Source organism: Hevea brasiliensis, chromosome 12 (assembly GCF_030052815.1).
Source record: "Hevea brasiliensis isolate MT/VB/25A 57/8 chromosome 12, ASM3005281v1, whole genome shotgun sequence".
Classification (NCBI taxonomy): Eukaryota; Viridiplantae; Streptophyta; class Magnoliopsida; order Malpighiales; family Euphorbiaceae; genus Hevea; species Hevea brasiliensis.
The window spans coordinates 7446335-7462100 of NC_079504.1; the positions used below are offsets into that span (position 1 = coordinate 7446335).

Consider the following 15766-nt stretch of genomic DNA (forward strand, 5'->3'; position numbering starts at 1 on the left):
TAGACAAAAAAATATTACTCAAACTTCATAGAATAGATACAAACCTCATTATGGATATATAAATTAAATCATCTTACTTGAAATCCAGATGATAGATACGTGTATATACAAATCAAAATCATAATACAATTGGTATACAAAGAGGACACTCCTGATTCATAGCAGGATAATTCACTATTACCAAAATTGGCAGAAAATAAATGGCCTTTAATGTCGGCCACACCAAAGGCATTATTAATCCACCTACAAACCAGAGATCATGAAACTTAAAAGTTGTCAAATCTGACCTGCAAATAAGATCGCAAGAGAGTTCATTCAATAGATAGATAAATATTTAGATGTTGATGAGCAGGGAATTTCAACTGCAATAATAAAGATGGCAGTATATTGCCCAAACATGACAAACGTTATTAGAAAAACAGCTTCCAACAGAGCATAAACTAGCTCTAATCTGCCCCCAGTCCTCTCCCAACTGAACTGGAAGATAGGAGACCTCATTTTTGGTTTGTTACAAATACTTGGTAGTTGGTATCTGATCATGTTCCAAAGAAAACAAATTTGAGTAGAAAATAGTGACAAAAAAATTGTGCCTTGTGCCTCATGATGATCAAGGAAATCAAATGAAGAAACAAACAGGCCACAAAAACAATGTGATGCGAACTTCAAGAACTATGCCTTGAAACCCACCAACATGTTTGGTTTACAATCCCAAGAAAGCCAAAATCAAGTTCAAACACCAAAGAATACCTTCACCTATTAATTATATAGAATTGAAAACTAAGATAATTCAAAGGTAGAATTAAGGATTATTGATCCAAAGTTTATAATCAAACAAGAACTAAGAATATCAAGATTGTTAAACCATACAAGATTAATCACTCAGCCCAAAACACATATCTGACCAAAAATAATTAAATAAAACTATTCAGACTTGTCCTAAATTAAAAAAAAAAAAAAAGACACTAAATTTGCATAAAAATCAATTAATTCTGTCCAAATATTTCTTGATCATCACCCACGCAAAATTGGATCAAATTAAGCCACTTCCATATTCTTGTAACCCCAATTTATTGATTGTATTTTCATTTTTAGCTTCTTATGCAACTGCTTCCTTAATCAACTTTTGCATCTTCTTAACTCTAGTCCTTGTAATTGAAACTTCTTGTGCAATTGCATCTTGAATCATCTCACGACCATTTCTAAAATCTTGTTGTTCTTGTTGATTTTCATCACAAAGCCAATAGTTCAACACGATTATCTCATAGCAGGGATAAAAAGCCATGAGGAAAAATATAACAGATCATTCATTTCCAGCATCACAATTAAAAAGACAAAGTTCACACCTTTAGAACTGATTACAGAACTCGACTCTCTATTAATCATCATAAATCACAAATCGGAATCAAGAAATAAATGATTGTTGAGAGCCCAGGTTAAAGAGAAATAAAACCCCGTGGGGAAGTGTCTTGGGGACAAAAATTTTATCATGTGATGATTTTTATATTGTAAGATGAAATCTAGTTACTGTGTTCAGAACAAGTGCCAAGTTTATGCCAGGATGAATTTATTGTCAATTATGTGTGCACCAAATTTGTGAGTTTACCCTCTCCAAGCTTACTAATCCTTAACTATAAAATATATATACTTGGCAAAATAAAGAAAATATTATGCACTTTCAGTACCAATTCCGCCTAACTTGGTTTCCTCACACTCCTTGAGAATGAGCAATGGGTCTCAAGTTCAAATCTCCCCATCCACTTTTTAATGATCTTACTCAATACACACTCCAAGCTTAAACTTTCCAAGTAATTAGACTTAGCCTAGTTGACCTTCTCACATTCTTCTTTAAGAAGACGGTTCAAATTTGAATCTTCAACCACTAATATAATATGGTAAAGTTTTCATTTTTTTACGGAAAAAGATACAAAAAGGGAGGGCCACCATTGATATGTTGCCTACCATGCTCACGGCCCATTTGGCCATCTTGTAAACTGAAAAGTTACTCACATTTAGAATGCCTTCAATCAAATTCTCCCATTCATATTGAGAACTTGGTAAAATGACATTGCTCGATATCATGCCCATAATTTAACAAGTCAGTCACAAGAAAAAGCATCTAAACTCTACAAACAACAAGAATTAAAGAAAATGGGGGACAAGGGAAGCAATAAATAAAACTACAACAAGTCAACAAAAATACCTATGGATTTCCCAAACTGTACCAGCTATAAAAACCTCCTCCTTGAACCTTCTTTATCTCTATCAATGCAGCCATAAATGATAAAACTTCGTCCACCTTCTCATCTGTGTCATCATGAAATCACAGTTCACATCAGCCTAAACGTTTGGTAGGGGATATTTTCTTGGCCTTCCCCTCTTCTTTGGTGGAAACCCCGTGGCACACCCTCCTGAAACATGCACACCTCCACCACCCCTTGCTATCCCTGTCCTCGCAGGTGCTACACCTACACTCACATTACCATTTTTATCATTCACTTGCTGCACCGTGGCAAACACCGGCGACCTATCTGCCGTGGAGGTGCCACCATTTTTTTCACCAACTTGCTGCTCCGGGGAGAAAATCGACGGCATCCAATTTGGAAATCCTGACCCCGATCCCGATCCCAACCTCGACCCATTGTTTTTCCCTCCACTCTCTGAACTGCCAAACATAAAACCCAAAGGAAAAAACCCCCAGCAGCAGTAGTACGCGTCCTTCCCCTGCACCAACGGCGGCAACGACGATATCAACGCCGCGTGAAACGCCCTCTCGCAATTCTGGCACCTCAAACAGCAATCCTGATAAACCCGAGGATACTCGTATAAAATATAACAGTACGGACAAGCAGTCCAAAACGACGATAGCTTCACCTTCCGACTCCGATGCTCTGAGCTATTAATCGCGTTAGTTTTAACACTCTCGCCTGCGTGTTTCTTAGCTGCCGGCCGCTGGCTCTTTCTAACCGGCAATTTCCCCGAATTCGACAAATCAACCCTCGAAAACACGCTCAATTCGTTGTCGTATAACAACTTTTTACCGGAATCCGATAAGACAGCCCAAGCGTCCGCGACGAGCTTAAACGCTTGATCTGCAAGGGGGAACTTGTTCTTGTCTGGGTGGAGGAGCAATGCAAGCCGGCGATACTGCTTCTTTAAAAGCTCCTGGTCGTCGGAGCGGCGGTCGATTTGCAAGATAGCGTACCAATCGTGGTGGTTGTTAATGCGTTTTTCGGCGGACAATAGAACGTCAGCCACGGCCAAGATCTGATCTGAGCCTTCAAGGAGAGGCTCCGTTTCTTGGGCCAAGACGGCGAAGTCTCTTGTGCCGTTAAAATCACGAGACTGGAGGAGCTTCTCGGCGATTCCGAGGAGGCGTTCTGCTTCAGCTCTGTTGGAATTTTCGTTCATTTTGTTTTCAGATGGGTTTGATTTTGGAAACGAGGAATAATGGTACGGCAAGAAGAAGCCATGGGTTGGGTTGGGTTGGGCTGGGTGATTCTTACTGGCTGGCGGCTGCACGCTTTTTCTTTTTAGCTGGACTTAATTGGGTTTGGTTTTTTTTTGTGAAATGGCCTCTAGAATTAGGTGGTGGACGCTGTTGCTTGAGGGTATTTTGGTTATTTTACTTTTAATGTAATTTATTTTTAATATTAATTGGTTTTAGTACAAAATTAATGAAGATTATTATCGTTTTTATAGTTCTTAATAGTTTATTTCTATGCTTGGATGCGATTAAGTGTTTAAGTTAATTTTTAATCCATTTAATATTTATCTATTTTTTAGATATTAAATATTAAAGGCTAAGTTAACAGAATTTAATAGATGCTAATAAGATATTTTTATTTTTTTATGTTTATTTTTTATATAAATAGGAAATATTTTCTTAATTAAAGATAGAGTACATAATAGAAATATAAATTAATATATTATATTTTTTTATATAAAATTAATTACTCATATAAAAATAATATAAAAAATTTAAAATTTTAATATTGTTGATAAGTTGCGCACTTTATTTTTTAATTTTATAATTTTTTTTAATTATAAAAATATAAATTATATTATTTAAGAATCAAAATATTAATAACAAAAATATATTAAAATTTTCATTAAATAAATAAAACACTATTAATAAGAACCTATCAAATGATTTATCCACTCTAATTCTATTAACAATTATATATTTAATGAAATATGTCATGTTGTTGTTATTTATTTATATTTTCACTATATTTGGAGGTAGGCTATATTTTACACACACACACACACACACATATATATATATATATATATATATATAATCTAATTATATTATACAATAATATTATGACCAATGATAAAAAAAAATTATTTATACATAAAAAATAAGTTTAATATTTATTATTAAAATATATAATAGATATTCATATACTTACATTTGAGTCTTTTTATTAATTTTCTATCGAATATTATTAAATATTATATCATTAAGTTTTTTATCTATTTAATAAGTATTTAGGAAGAACACCTAAATTTTAATTTTTTTTTAATCTTATACCAAATGCTCAATACGTATTATTTGATGCATATGATACATTTAATAATAATAATAATAATAATAATAATAATAATATATACCTTTTTATCATTTTAGCTGGATTAGTTACTTTTTTTATGAAGATTTTCAAAATTTACAATGTAATTATATTTTAATTTAAAATATATATTTTTAACTTAACTCCGATAATAAATTTATTTCTTATTCCAAATTTTATTATGTTAATCTATCATTAATTGTACTAAAAATTAATCAAAAATATATTTAATTTTATTTTAAAAAGATTATATTTTTAAAAATGCATTTTTAATAAAATAGTCATTTAATTACTTAAATACTAATATTTAAATATTCTGTATATTTTATTTTTAAAATATAATATTTACATATAATATATCAAAATATAATTTTTAGTGAGCAATTTTCTTTGTGTAGTATTATAAATTGTTAAAAATAATTTTATTAAATTATTTATATGGTACTGTAAATGTATTTTATGCTTGTATGTATTTATAATTTATAAATCCATTAACCAAGTGTTATTATAATAAAAATATTTAAAATTATAATAATTCAAATAATTTTATATATATCTCTCGTGATTTATTTTATGAACAAACATTATATTAATAAATTAATAAATTATACAATATGACAAATTTTTATTTATATATGTATATAATTATATTTTAAATATAACTTATTTTATTAATAATTTAATAAAATGCATAAAATCAAAATGATTATTATGTAAATAAAAGATAAATTATATGATATTTTTCGTATTTTCTTTCTATAATTATTATTTCGACCATCACCTCTTAAATTCACATATTATCAACAGTATTAGATATTAATAATCTCTTTATTATTACTATTATTATTATTATTATAGAAAAATAAATGAATAGATAAACTGATTATAAACCTAAATCAATAATAAAATTTAAATATAAGACCTCTCAAACTAAACAAACGAATCTCCCTCATCATCCAAACCAACATCAACTCACTTGGCACATGCAGAAACTGCATAATTAGGGTTATAAGCTGAAGCAGTTGGCCCCATACCAGAGGCCTCCAGTGACGCAGGCTCAAGGTGTTGGGGAATCAACACAAGACTTCCAATACTATGGCCTATGGGCACCGGCATGAGACTCAAAACTGGTAGGCCCAGACTCCATAGTTCCAGACCCAGATGCCCATATTGCTAATTATTGGCTAAAATTGGTGTAATGTGATACTGTCACAATGCAAATCGAAATAATAATTAGGAAATTAGCAATAGTAGTATTGAAATTAATAATAATAATAATGATTAATTACTTAAATATAAAATTTAAATTTAATGACTATTTTGTTAATAAAATAAAATTTTAAAAGTAAAATTATTTCAAATTAAAAAAAAAATAGTTAACAATTAATTTAGAAAGTACATACTAATTTGTTAATAAAATTTAAATTTAAGTATTTAATTATTACTAAAAATAAATCGGATATTAAATTATAAATTTTGCTATACTTTAATAATTTAATTGTAATTTGCCATTAATTAAGCAATAATGACAGTGATTATACTGGAAACATAAAACCCACAATTACTGTAAATTTCAAAAGGATTTGCAGCTCCTAAATCTTACGCATGCTGCTGAGTGTTGGCAGTGGCAGGTGGCCTCTAAGCAACGGGAATGGCCATCTCAGGATTGCAAGTATAAATGAATACATTAAATTGAAAAGCGATGCGAATCGATTTTGGTGTTGCTGATTACACATTTGTCCTTTTGGATTTGCTTAATTGGTTTACAATTTGCTGGTATAAAATAAAAGAGAGCTTTGTTAATTGCATGGCCTCTCGAATCTGAACATTATTTGAGTTGTTTTTGCAATTTCTAGACCTAGTCGAATTGTCTTCATGGTTTTCACCTGAATCATTGGCCTTGGTTTTGCTGAAAGATCGATTGTTACGAGCTTCTTTGTGTCTTGTGTATCGACTTCCCAATTAGTCTTGTATTCATTAACATTAATATTCATGTACATGGGTCGATTCAATTTTAGATTGGAATTGAAATCAGATTAGTAATTTTGGTTTAAAGGGTTGAGATTGGAAATTGAATTGAATGATATCTTTTGGCTTTGGTTTGATTTAAAATCAATTTCAATTTAATTTTAATTTAATTTATTAATTCAATATAGTTGAAAAATTTCGGTTTGAATTGAATTATTCTATTTTAGTGGTGAATTAGAATGAATTTATTTTGAGTCTATATCAATTTATAGTCGAATCTAATGTTATTATTACTTGATAATTAATCATCACCGTGCAGTAATTTTTTTATTATTATTATTATAAATAAATTAAATATTAAAACAAAAAATACCATTATATTATATTTTTTTTATATATTTATTTTATAATCAAATATAACAATGAACTAATAATTATATTATATGAAATTATTTAGTTTATTATATAATAACTGTAATTCCTTTGTGTGGCAACAGCTTTCTATCCATATTGCAACCCCTAATAATTATCACAGCCTTCACTTTACAAGTCTTTTTCATCAAGTTTTTTATTTATCTATTTATCTTTGCTATTGATTTTATGCATATTCTTCTTGTTGGTTATGATAATACACTTCCTTTCACTCTCAGTATGAAACTTCACACCACATAAAAGAAGCCATTATTCTCCTGTGTTATATTGTTATTGATATACTATAAAATAATCACATATAATATATAGTATTTTTATTGAGGTATTTACTTTTTAAGGAATATGCTTAAAAATAAGTTAAAAAAAGCCCTTCTTTTTTCCTTTTCTTCCAGACCTATTTTCATTTTTTTGTCTATTACATCTCTAATATATTATTATCCTTCTAAGCGTTTGAGGGCTCTCACCAAGGGTCTCCTTGGTAGACTTCTGACTAATTTTTATTTATTTATTTTTTTTTACAGGTCCCTTAAGCTAAGACTATGAAAATAAAACTCATATTAGTAGAGTAATAATTTCAGGCTTTATTAGTTATAGCTGCATGTTTTTTTTTTCCTCTAATTTCTGTAAAGTACTTTTAGTCAATATTCCAAGTTACTTATGGCTATAGACTTCATTTGAAATAAATTATCTAAATAAAAAATATTTAATTAAATTTTCACATAATCATATTTAATTTATATTTATTTAAAAATAATTTTTTAAAAAATTTAAAAAGTAATTATAATTTAGAATTGATTAAAAAAAATCTATTGCATTAGATTTTTGTAAAATTTTTAAATTCTAAACGAGATATATAATCAATGGATTGCTCATCTTAAAACAAAAGTCATGAATTCAAATCCATATAGATTGAAATAATTCTCCTCTGTTAATCATTCCATTGGGAAATTAATGCGAAGAATTTTCCCTTTAGCATACTAAAATGTCTGTTGATCTCTATTACATAATTAGTGACGAAATTTATTTTATCAAACAGTGAATTTTTGTCATCACAAAACAGATCATAATATAAATACTTGGAGAAATTACATGCATGATTTTTAAAGATAAAAAGTGACATAAATTTGAAATTCTTTAATATATTCTCCATGGATTTTTGCAAGGAATATACGATGTGAAGGAAGAAAGAAAGAAAGAAATTAAAGTAGCGGTTGCATTGATTCGCTTGGCTTATGGATATGGATTTGCTTTAAAGAAATAAAGCAAGAACACAAGTGGACAAGCCCAGAGAAGAAGGCAATGGATGACTTAGGACTAGCAAGTTGCAACTTGGAAGAGAAACCAACCAAACCCTAGAAAAAGCTAATCGAAACCAAATCAAAATGTGAAAGATGAAAAAGAATTGAAAGCAAAGGAGCTATGAGGAAAAACATTGAACTCTATTGGGTGAGCAAGGAAAAAAGAAGCTGGCCTGTATAGAGAAAGCCAATAGAAAATTTATCTCAATTTTAGAGCATGTGATAATACTAAGGATGTGTTTGGTAAAAATTATTGTTAAATATTACTCTTCTAAATTTTAATTTTTAAAAAAAGTAATTATTAATTTAAAGCTCTCAATATTAACATTTTAACTCCAATAATATATAAATATTAATGAGATAAAAAATTAATATGAGTTTTTCTTAAATATCCAAGAAATATTAATAAGAAATTAAAAGTTATAAGGGTAATAATTATTTTTTGTTATCCTCCTAACAAACATTCCCTAAATATTATAATAATTATCAACTATTGTAATAATTCTCAATAATTCTACTAGCCGTTGGTTATTTATATGATAGTTTAAAGTAAAAATATTTGATAAAAAATAATAATTAAATTAACTATTAAATGTAAAAATAATGGTATCAATATTTTTTATCATAATCAAAACACTAAATACTATTATTTCATAATGTACTCCATCAACTGCTAAATATCAATATAAGCACTTATACCACTAAACAATAAATAAGAGAGATAGTATTTTAATCATCACTGCTTTATAAACTATTATCCAACATGGGACCTTACTATTTACAACTTTTTTTTTCTTGTTATATATTTATCAAGTAAGCCTATTTCATAGGTTATTATAAATATAGTTATTCAAACTAATGCATAATATATATATATATATATATATATATATATATGATTTGAAAGTGGGAGCTATAGTTTTAATCTCATCATCAATATTAAATCTCTTTTATTTAATATTAAAAATGTCACTTAATGATGTATATATATAAAGTAAGTAAATTTATAATAACCCACGAAAGGCATAGATAATATAAATTACAACGTTAGTTTTTTTTTTGAAGTCCCCCATTCCCCTTAGCATATTCTTCAGTCTTCACTTTATAAAGGCCCATTTATTAGGGAAATTTACCGTACAAGGGTAAGTTAGAAATAAAAATTATTAAAAAAGGGTGCGGTATAAAAATTTTACGAGAACAGGGTGAGAAAAAGTCAAAAGCCTAAAAACGCTAATCTCAATAGCGTTTTAATATCCAAAACGCTATTAATAATAGCGTTTTGTGCCAAACTAAATAAAAAATAAAAAAAAAAGCTGGACGCTACTATAAGTAGCGTCCAGCTTTTGTTTTTATTTTTTTAATATTTTAAATAAAATAATTAATATAATAATTAATATTTTATTAAATTTTAATTTAATTTTAAATTAAAAAATAATATTTATAATAAAAATATTATAATATATATTATTAAATATTATAATTTTATTTATTAAAATAATATTTATATTTTATTTAAAATATAAAATAAAATAATTAAAAATTAAAAGAAAAATTGGACGCTACTTATAGTAGCGTCCAATTTTTCTTAAAATTTTTATATATTTTTTTTATTTTTTATGTTATTAAATTTTAATTTAATTTTAAATTAAAAAATAATATTTATAATAAAAATATTATAATATATATTATTAAATATTATAATTTTATTTATTAAAAAAATATTTATATTTTATTTAAAATATAAAATAAAATAATTAAAAATTTTAAAAAAAATTGGACGCTACTATAAATATTATAATATATATTATTAAATATTATAATTTTATTTATTAAAATAATATTTATATTTTATTTAAAATATAAAATAAAATAATTAAAAATTAAAAGAAAAATTGGACGCTACTTATAGTAGCGTCCAATTTTTCTTAAAATTTTTATATATTTTTTTTTATTTTTTATGTTATTAAATTTTAATTTAATTTTAAATTAAAAAATAATATTTATAATAAAAATATTATAATATATATTATTAAATATTATAATTTTATTTATTAAAAAAATATTTATATTTTATTTAAAATATAAAATAAAATAATTAAAAATTTAAAAAAAAATTAAGTAGCGTCCAATTTTTCTTAAATTTTTTTTATATTTTTTTTATTTTTTATGTTATTAAATTTTAAATTAAAAAATAATATTTATAATAAAAATATTATAATATATATTATTAAATATTATAATTTTATTTATTAAAATAATATTTATATTTTATTTAAAATATAAAATAAAATAATTAAAAATTAAAAGAAAAATTGAACGCTACTTATAGTAGCGTCCAATTTTTCTTAAACTTTTTTTTATTTTTTATTTTATTAAATTTTAATTTAATTTTAAATTAAAAAATAATATTTATAATAAAAATATTATAATATATATTATTAAATATTATAATTTTATTTATTAAAATAATATTTATATTTTATTTAAAATATAAAATAAAATAATTAAAAATTAAAGAAAAATTGGACGCTACTATAAGTAGCGTCCAATTTTTCTTAAACTTTTTAATTATTTTTTTTATTTTTTATTTATAAATATTTAATATTTATAAAATAAAATATTTATAAAATAAAAAATAAAAAAAATAATTAAAAATTTTAAGAAGAATTGAACGCTCTTTAATTTTTAATTATTTTATTTTATATTTTAAATAAAATATAAATATTATTTTAATAAATAAAATTATAATATTTAATAATATATATTATAATATTTTTATTATAAATATTATTTTTTAATTTAAAATTAAATTAAAATTTAATAAAATAAAAAATAAATAAAAAGTTTAAAAAAAATTGGACGCTGCTGTAAGTAGCGTCCAATTTTTCTTTTAATTTTTATTTATTTTATTTTATATTTTAAATAAAATATAAATATTATTTTAATAAATAAAATTATAATATTTAATAATATATATTATAATATTTTTATTATAAATATTATTTTTTAATTTAAAATTAAATTAAAATTTAATAAAATAAAAAATTAAAAAATTTAAGAAAAATTGGACGCTACTATAAGTAGCGTCCAATTTTTTTTTAATTTTTAATTATTTTATTTTATATTTTAAATAAAATATAAATATTATTTTAATAAATAAAATTATAATATTTAATAATATATATTATAATATTTTTATTATAAATATTATTTTTTAATTTAAAATTAAATTAAAATTTAATAAAATAAAAAAAAATAATTAAAAAGTTTAAGAAAAATTGGACGCTACTATAAGTAGCGTCCAATTTTTCTTTAAATTTTTAATTATTTTATTTTATATTTTAAATAAAATATAAATATTATTTTAATAAATAAAATTATAATATTTAATAATATATATTATAATATTTTTATTATAAATATTATTTTTTAATTTAAAATTAAATTAAAATTTAATAAAATATTAATTATTATATTAATTATTTTATTTAAAATATTAAAAAAATAAAAACAAAAGCTGGACGCTACTTATAGTAGCGTCCAGCTTTTTTTTTTTAATTTTTTTTAGTTTGAATATTAAAACGCTACTAATATTAGCGTTTTTAGGCTTTTGACTTTTTCTCACCCTGTTCTTGTAAATTTTTCATACCGCACCCTTTTTTAATAATTTTTATTTCTAACTTACCCTTGTACGGTAAATTCCCCCATTTATTACATGAATCCATATTCGTGTTCGGGGAATTTACTATGAAAACTATACATTCCATGCATAATTTAATGATCCATTTATGATCAATTACTTGGCACGTCTAACAATTATATATATATATATATATATATATATATATATATATATATATATATATATATATATATATTGTAAATAATAATAACGAATATAAAAAGTATTTTTCACAAACATACATAAATATAAAATAATAATTATAAAATAAAAAATATAATTAGCACATCATGCTTATATATATTTATATAAATAAACTATAATTAATTTGAAATGTCTTTATTATTTAAAATATATACATAAATTATAAAAAAATGTATAATTCAATAGTAAATTTATATCAATGTAATATATGACATAAAACCATGTAAGTATTAGTATTATTTTTCGACTATTTAATAACTCTATTTTATAAAAAGTATATTTCTTGAGCAATTGAAAAGTATTGTTTATTCACATATTTGAAAATTTAATCTTTGTTTGAACAGTCCTATACATGAGGGACCAAGCTCATGAATAACAATACAAATGCACAGAAAGCCCGTAAGTAACCAAAACAGCACAGGTCCAAAACCGTGACGCGCGATCGTTGAGAGCCACAAGCAAGCACTATTGCCGCTCGCGCATCCAGCAAGCAAGAGGAAAACGCAGCACAAGCATAGTTTCCCGACCACCGAAAAGTCATGACTAAGATTCATTTTGTTTGATGCATTGCTTGCAAAGGATTGGAAACCAAAGGCTGAGAAGAGCCAGTGGCAGCTCAAAGGCATGTATACAAGATGGGCTCCATTTTCTTTGCGTTGTTCAAGGCAAGTTTCTTTTAGCTTTAAATTTCATGGGGACTTATGGTATGTGGGTTTGCTGGGGCAAAATTCTATCTTCTTCCCATCTTCCAGGGCATGTGGCTAATATCTCTAATATACATTAATTTAATCTGAAAAATTCTTATAATATCAGTCAAGAATAAATGCACCCTCAACTGAGGGAGAGAAGTTAACCAACATAAAATATTTTATCGAAGGTTGGAACAGACGAGGCAGGCTGCTTGTGGGACCACATCATAATGCACAGATCATATATATATATATATATATGTGTGCGTGCCCAAAAATCTTGAATGTATTGAGTTGCAGAAAGCCGGAAGAAACTGCATTAAAATACTATAAAGCAAACAAAAGTTTAATATTGGGTTTCCGGCACCACTATATATAGCACATGGTCCACACATTTTTGTTTCCAATTTAATTAATACATTTGTTTATGGTTTGGTGCGTAAAAAAAAAAAAAAAAAAAAAAAAATATATATATATATATATATATAATGAGATTTTTTTTCAATTTTTATTTTACTATATATATTTCATTATGTTCAATAAATATATATGTAAATTTTTTTTATAGAAAAATAATGATATGATGTGCGCCACAGAGGTATGTAAACTGTAAAAAAATAAAACAAACACAAAAAATATCAATATTTACGTGGTTCACCCTTTCAATATAGGGTTACGTTCACGGGCATGCCATCTTCCACTATTAATAAATAAATAAATCATAATTACAAGCTCAAAGTTATATTACCCATCAACCCAATTACATTAAAGAATCTATACAATATCAATGTTCACAGTAAATATATTAGTTAGTCACTCTCAGTCTCCTCTAAATATAACTCAATATATTTATTAATACAACACTACACCACAAAGGGTGCCTTCAACTATATGGGTAAGAGTCCTTTCACTAATGGACATGAATTCCTTCATCTTGAATTCTATATCCTTACTTCACCTTAGGCTGAAGCCTCTCTTCACTGCAATGGGCAAGTGTCCCTCATTAATGGATGGAGCCAAATCCTCAACAGTTGGCAAATGTAACAACTTCACTCCATGGGATGAAAGCCACTATCTTCAATGAACAAAAACCACTCTCTTCAATGGACAAAAGTTAATTAATTTTTTTCATCATTCTTCTATTTATAGTATTAATTCCTTTAATCCTTATCTGATTATGAGTCCTATTCAATTTATGAATAATATTAAAATAAAATTTCTACTCATCATATGAAATATTCCTCCATCCTATTGAGGAATATTTCTCCCACTTAAATTATGAAAAAATCTCTCTCTAAATCCCATTAGGATTTTAAGTCATAATTCTAACAAGATATTTCATTAATTGAAAAGAGAATATAAAAGTCAAGTAAGTAGCTCTAATCCATGGACTAAAGCTTGTAACTCAGCCTGCATAGAGTTACATAGTATAATTAATCATATTGAATTTTAAAATTTGATTAATTGGCCCAGTTTCCTTACACCAGCAATGTGAAGTAGAGTAAGAATGGACCAGACAAGTTTTGAGAGAGAAATTTCCTCTCAAGTAGTTCTCTTCTTTCTTAGAGAAGACTTTCTCTTGCACCCCAACAAGCCTTCCTGTCTTCTGAGCTCTCTTCTCCTGCCTGGGTAAATGGGTTGCCCCCACCCATTCAGCTAGGTTTGAGTCATAAATATGATTCCATTTGCTTTCTTCTTTTGACAGATCGATGCCTGTGGTAAGAGCCATTGGAGGTTTTTTGTTTGTTGGCTTTTGCAGATTTGAGCTCAGGTTGTGTTATGTGGACTGGCTTCCTAGAGTTTGGTATCCGAGTTTAGGTCCTTGTTACGGGTTAATTTGGACCTTTGTTTTATTGTTTATCCTCATGTAAATCTTGTCCAATGAGTCTTTGATATAATGCAAAATCTTGCATTTAAAAAATAAAAAAAAAACCAATCTGAAGTAGACAATAAATTCAAGATTAAAAGTCTAATAAATTCAGCTGGAAATAATTTTTTTAAAAAAAAAAAAAAACGTAGTAGTGATGTTGCAGGTGCAAAGAAAGCTATGTACCCAATGTATGGTGGGAAATTCTAAGCCATCGGTATCAGGGGTGTCACAAAGTCATGGGTGTCTCATGATTCGTGACCCGTCCCTACTCTGTTGCTTATTTCACCTTACAATTTCTCTTTTTCAATGCAAACTCTTCAATCCACCGAAGAAAAGGGGTTAGTTCCATCTCATCGTGCTTGTAGGAATCTTAAAAAAATAAAAATAAAAATAATAAAATATACAATTGAGATAACTTTATGATGTCATAAATCAAAATTAATAATTCATCACATTTCTGGTCATGGGTAGGAATGGTGATGAAGAAAATAAAACTTAATTTAAAATTAAAAATTTATTTTTAAAATTTAATTAATATACACATTAATTATATATAATTTTCATTTTAATATCATTAATAAATTAAAGAAATTCAATATCGAATTAATTATCATAAATTTAATGTAATTTAAAATTAAAAATTGAATAGTAATGAAATTATCCAATTATCCACCAAAGCAAAGAAACTAGTAATGATGTTTTCATAAGCCGATTTATCGCGATAAAATGGGGAGAGAAGGAAAGGAAACTAAAAAAATGAATGAAAAAAATAAAATAACCAATGGATAGACAGTAGGGCTCCTATAATGACGTGATCGCGGCATGCCTTCTTTGTACGGAAAGCGATCTTCCACATAAAAAATAAAAGATAATAATAATAATTATTACTTATTACTCAAAAATATTATATTTAATTAATTTAATATATATATATATATATATATATATCCAAAGGGAGCTCCTCTTTTTTACTCTTATATTTCTCTTTTTAGGGAAAATGAGATTAATGCAAGGAAAAGACTTCTGTTTAGCTATAAAAGGGAAGGCAA

General features: G+C 25.9%; 1 protein-coding gene across 1 annotated transcript; it reads right to left on the reverse strand.

Annotated features, from left to right (window-relative positions):
• On the reverse strand, positions 1-3516 carry LOC110637374 (uncharacterized). The gene is made up of 2 exons (XM_021787440.2): positions 2201-3516; positions 1-532 (listed from the first exon to the last, which is right to left on the reverse strand). The coding sequence occupies exon 1, from the start codon at positions 3406-3408 to the stop codon at positions 2338-2340; it is 1071 nt and encodes a 356-aa protein (XP_021643132.2). The 5' UTR covers positions 3409-3516; the 3' UTR covers positions 1-532; positions 2201-2337.
• Between the last annotated feature and the right edge of the window lie 12250 nt (positions 3517-15766).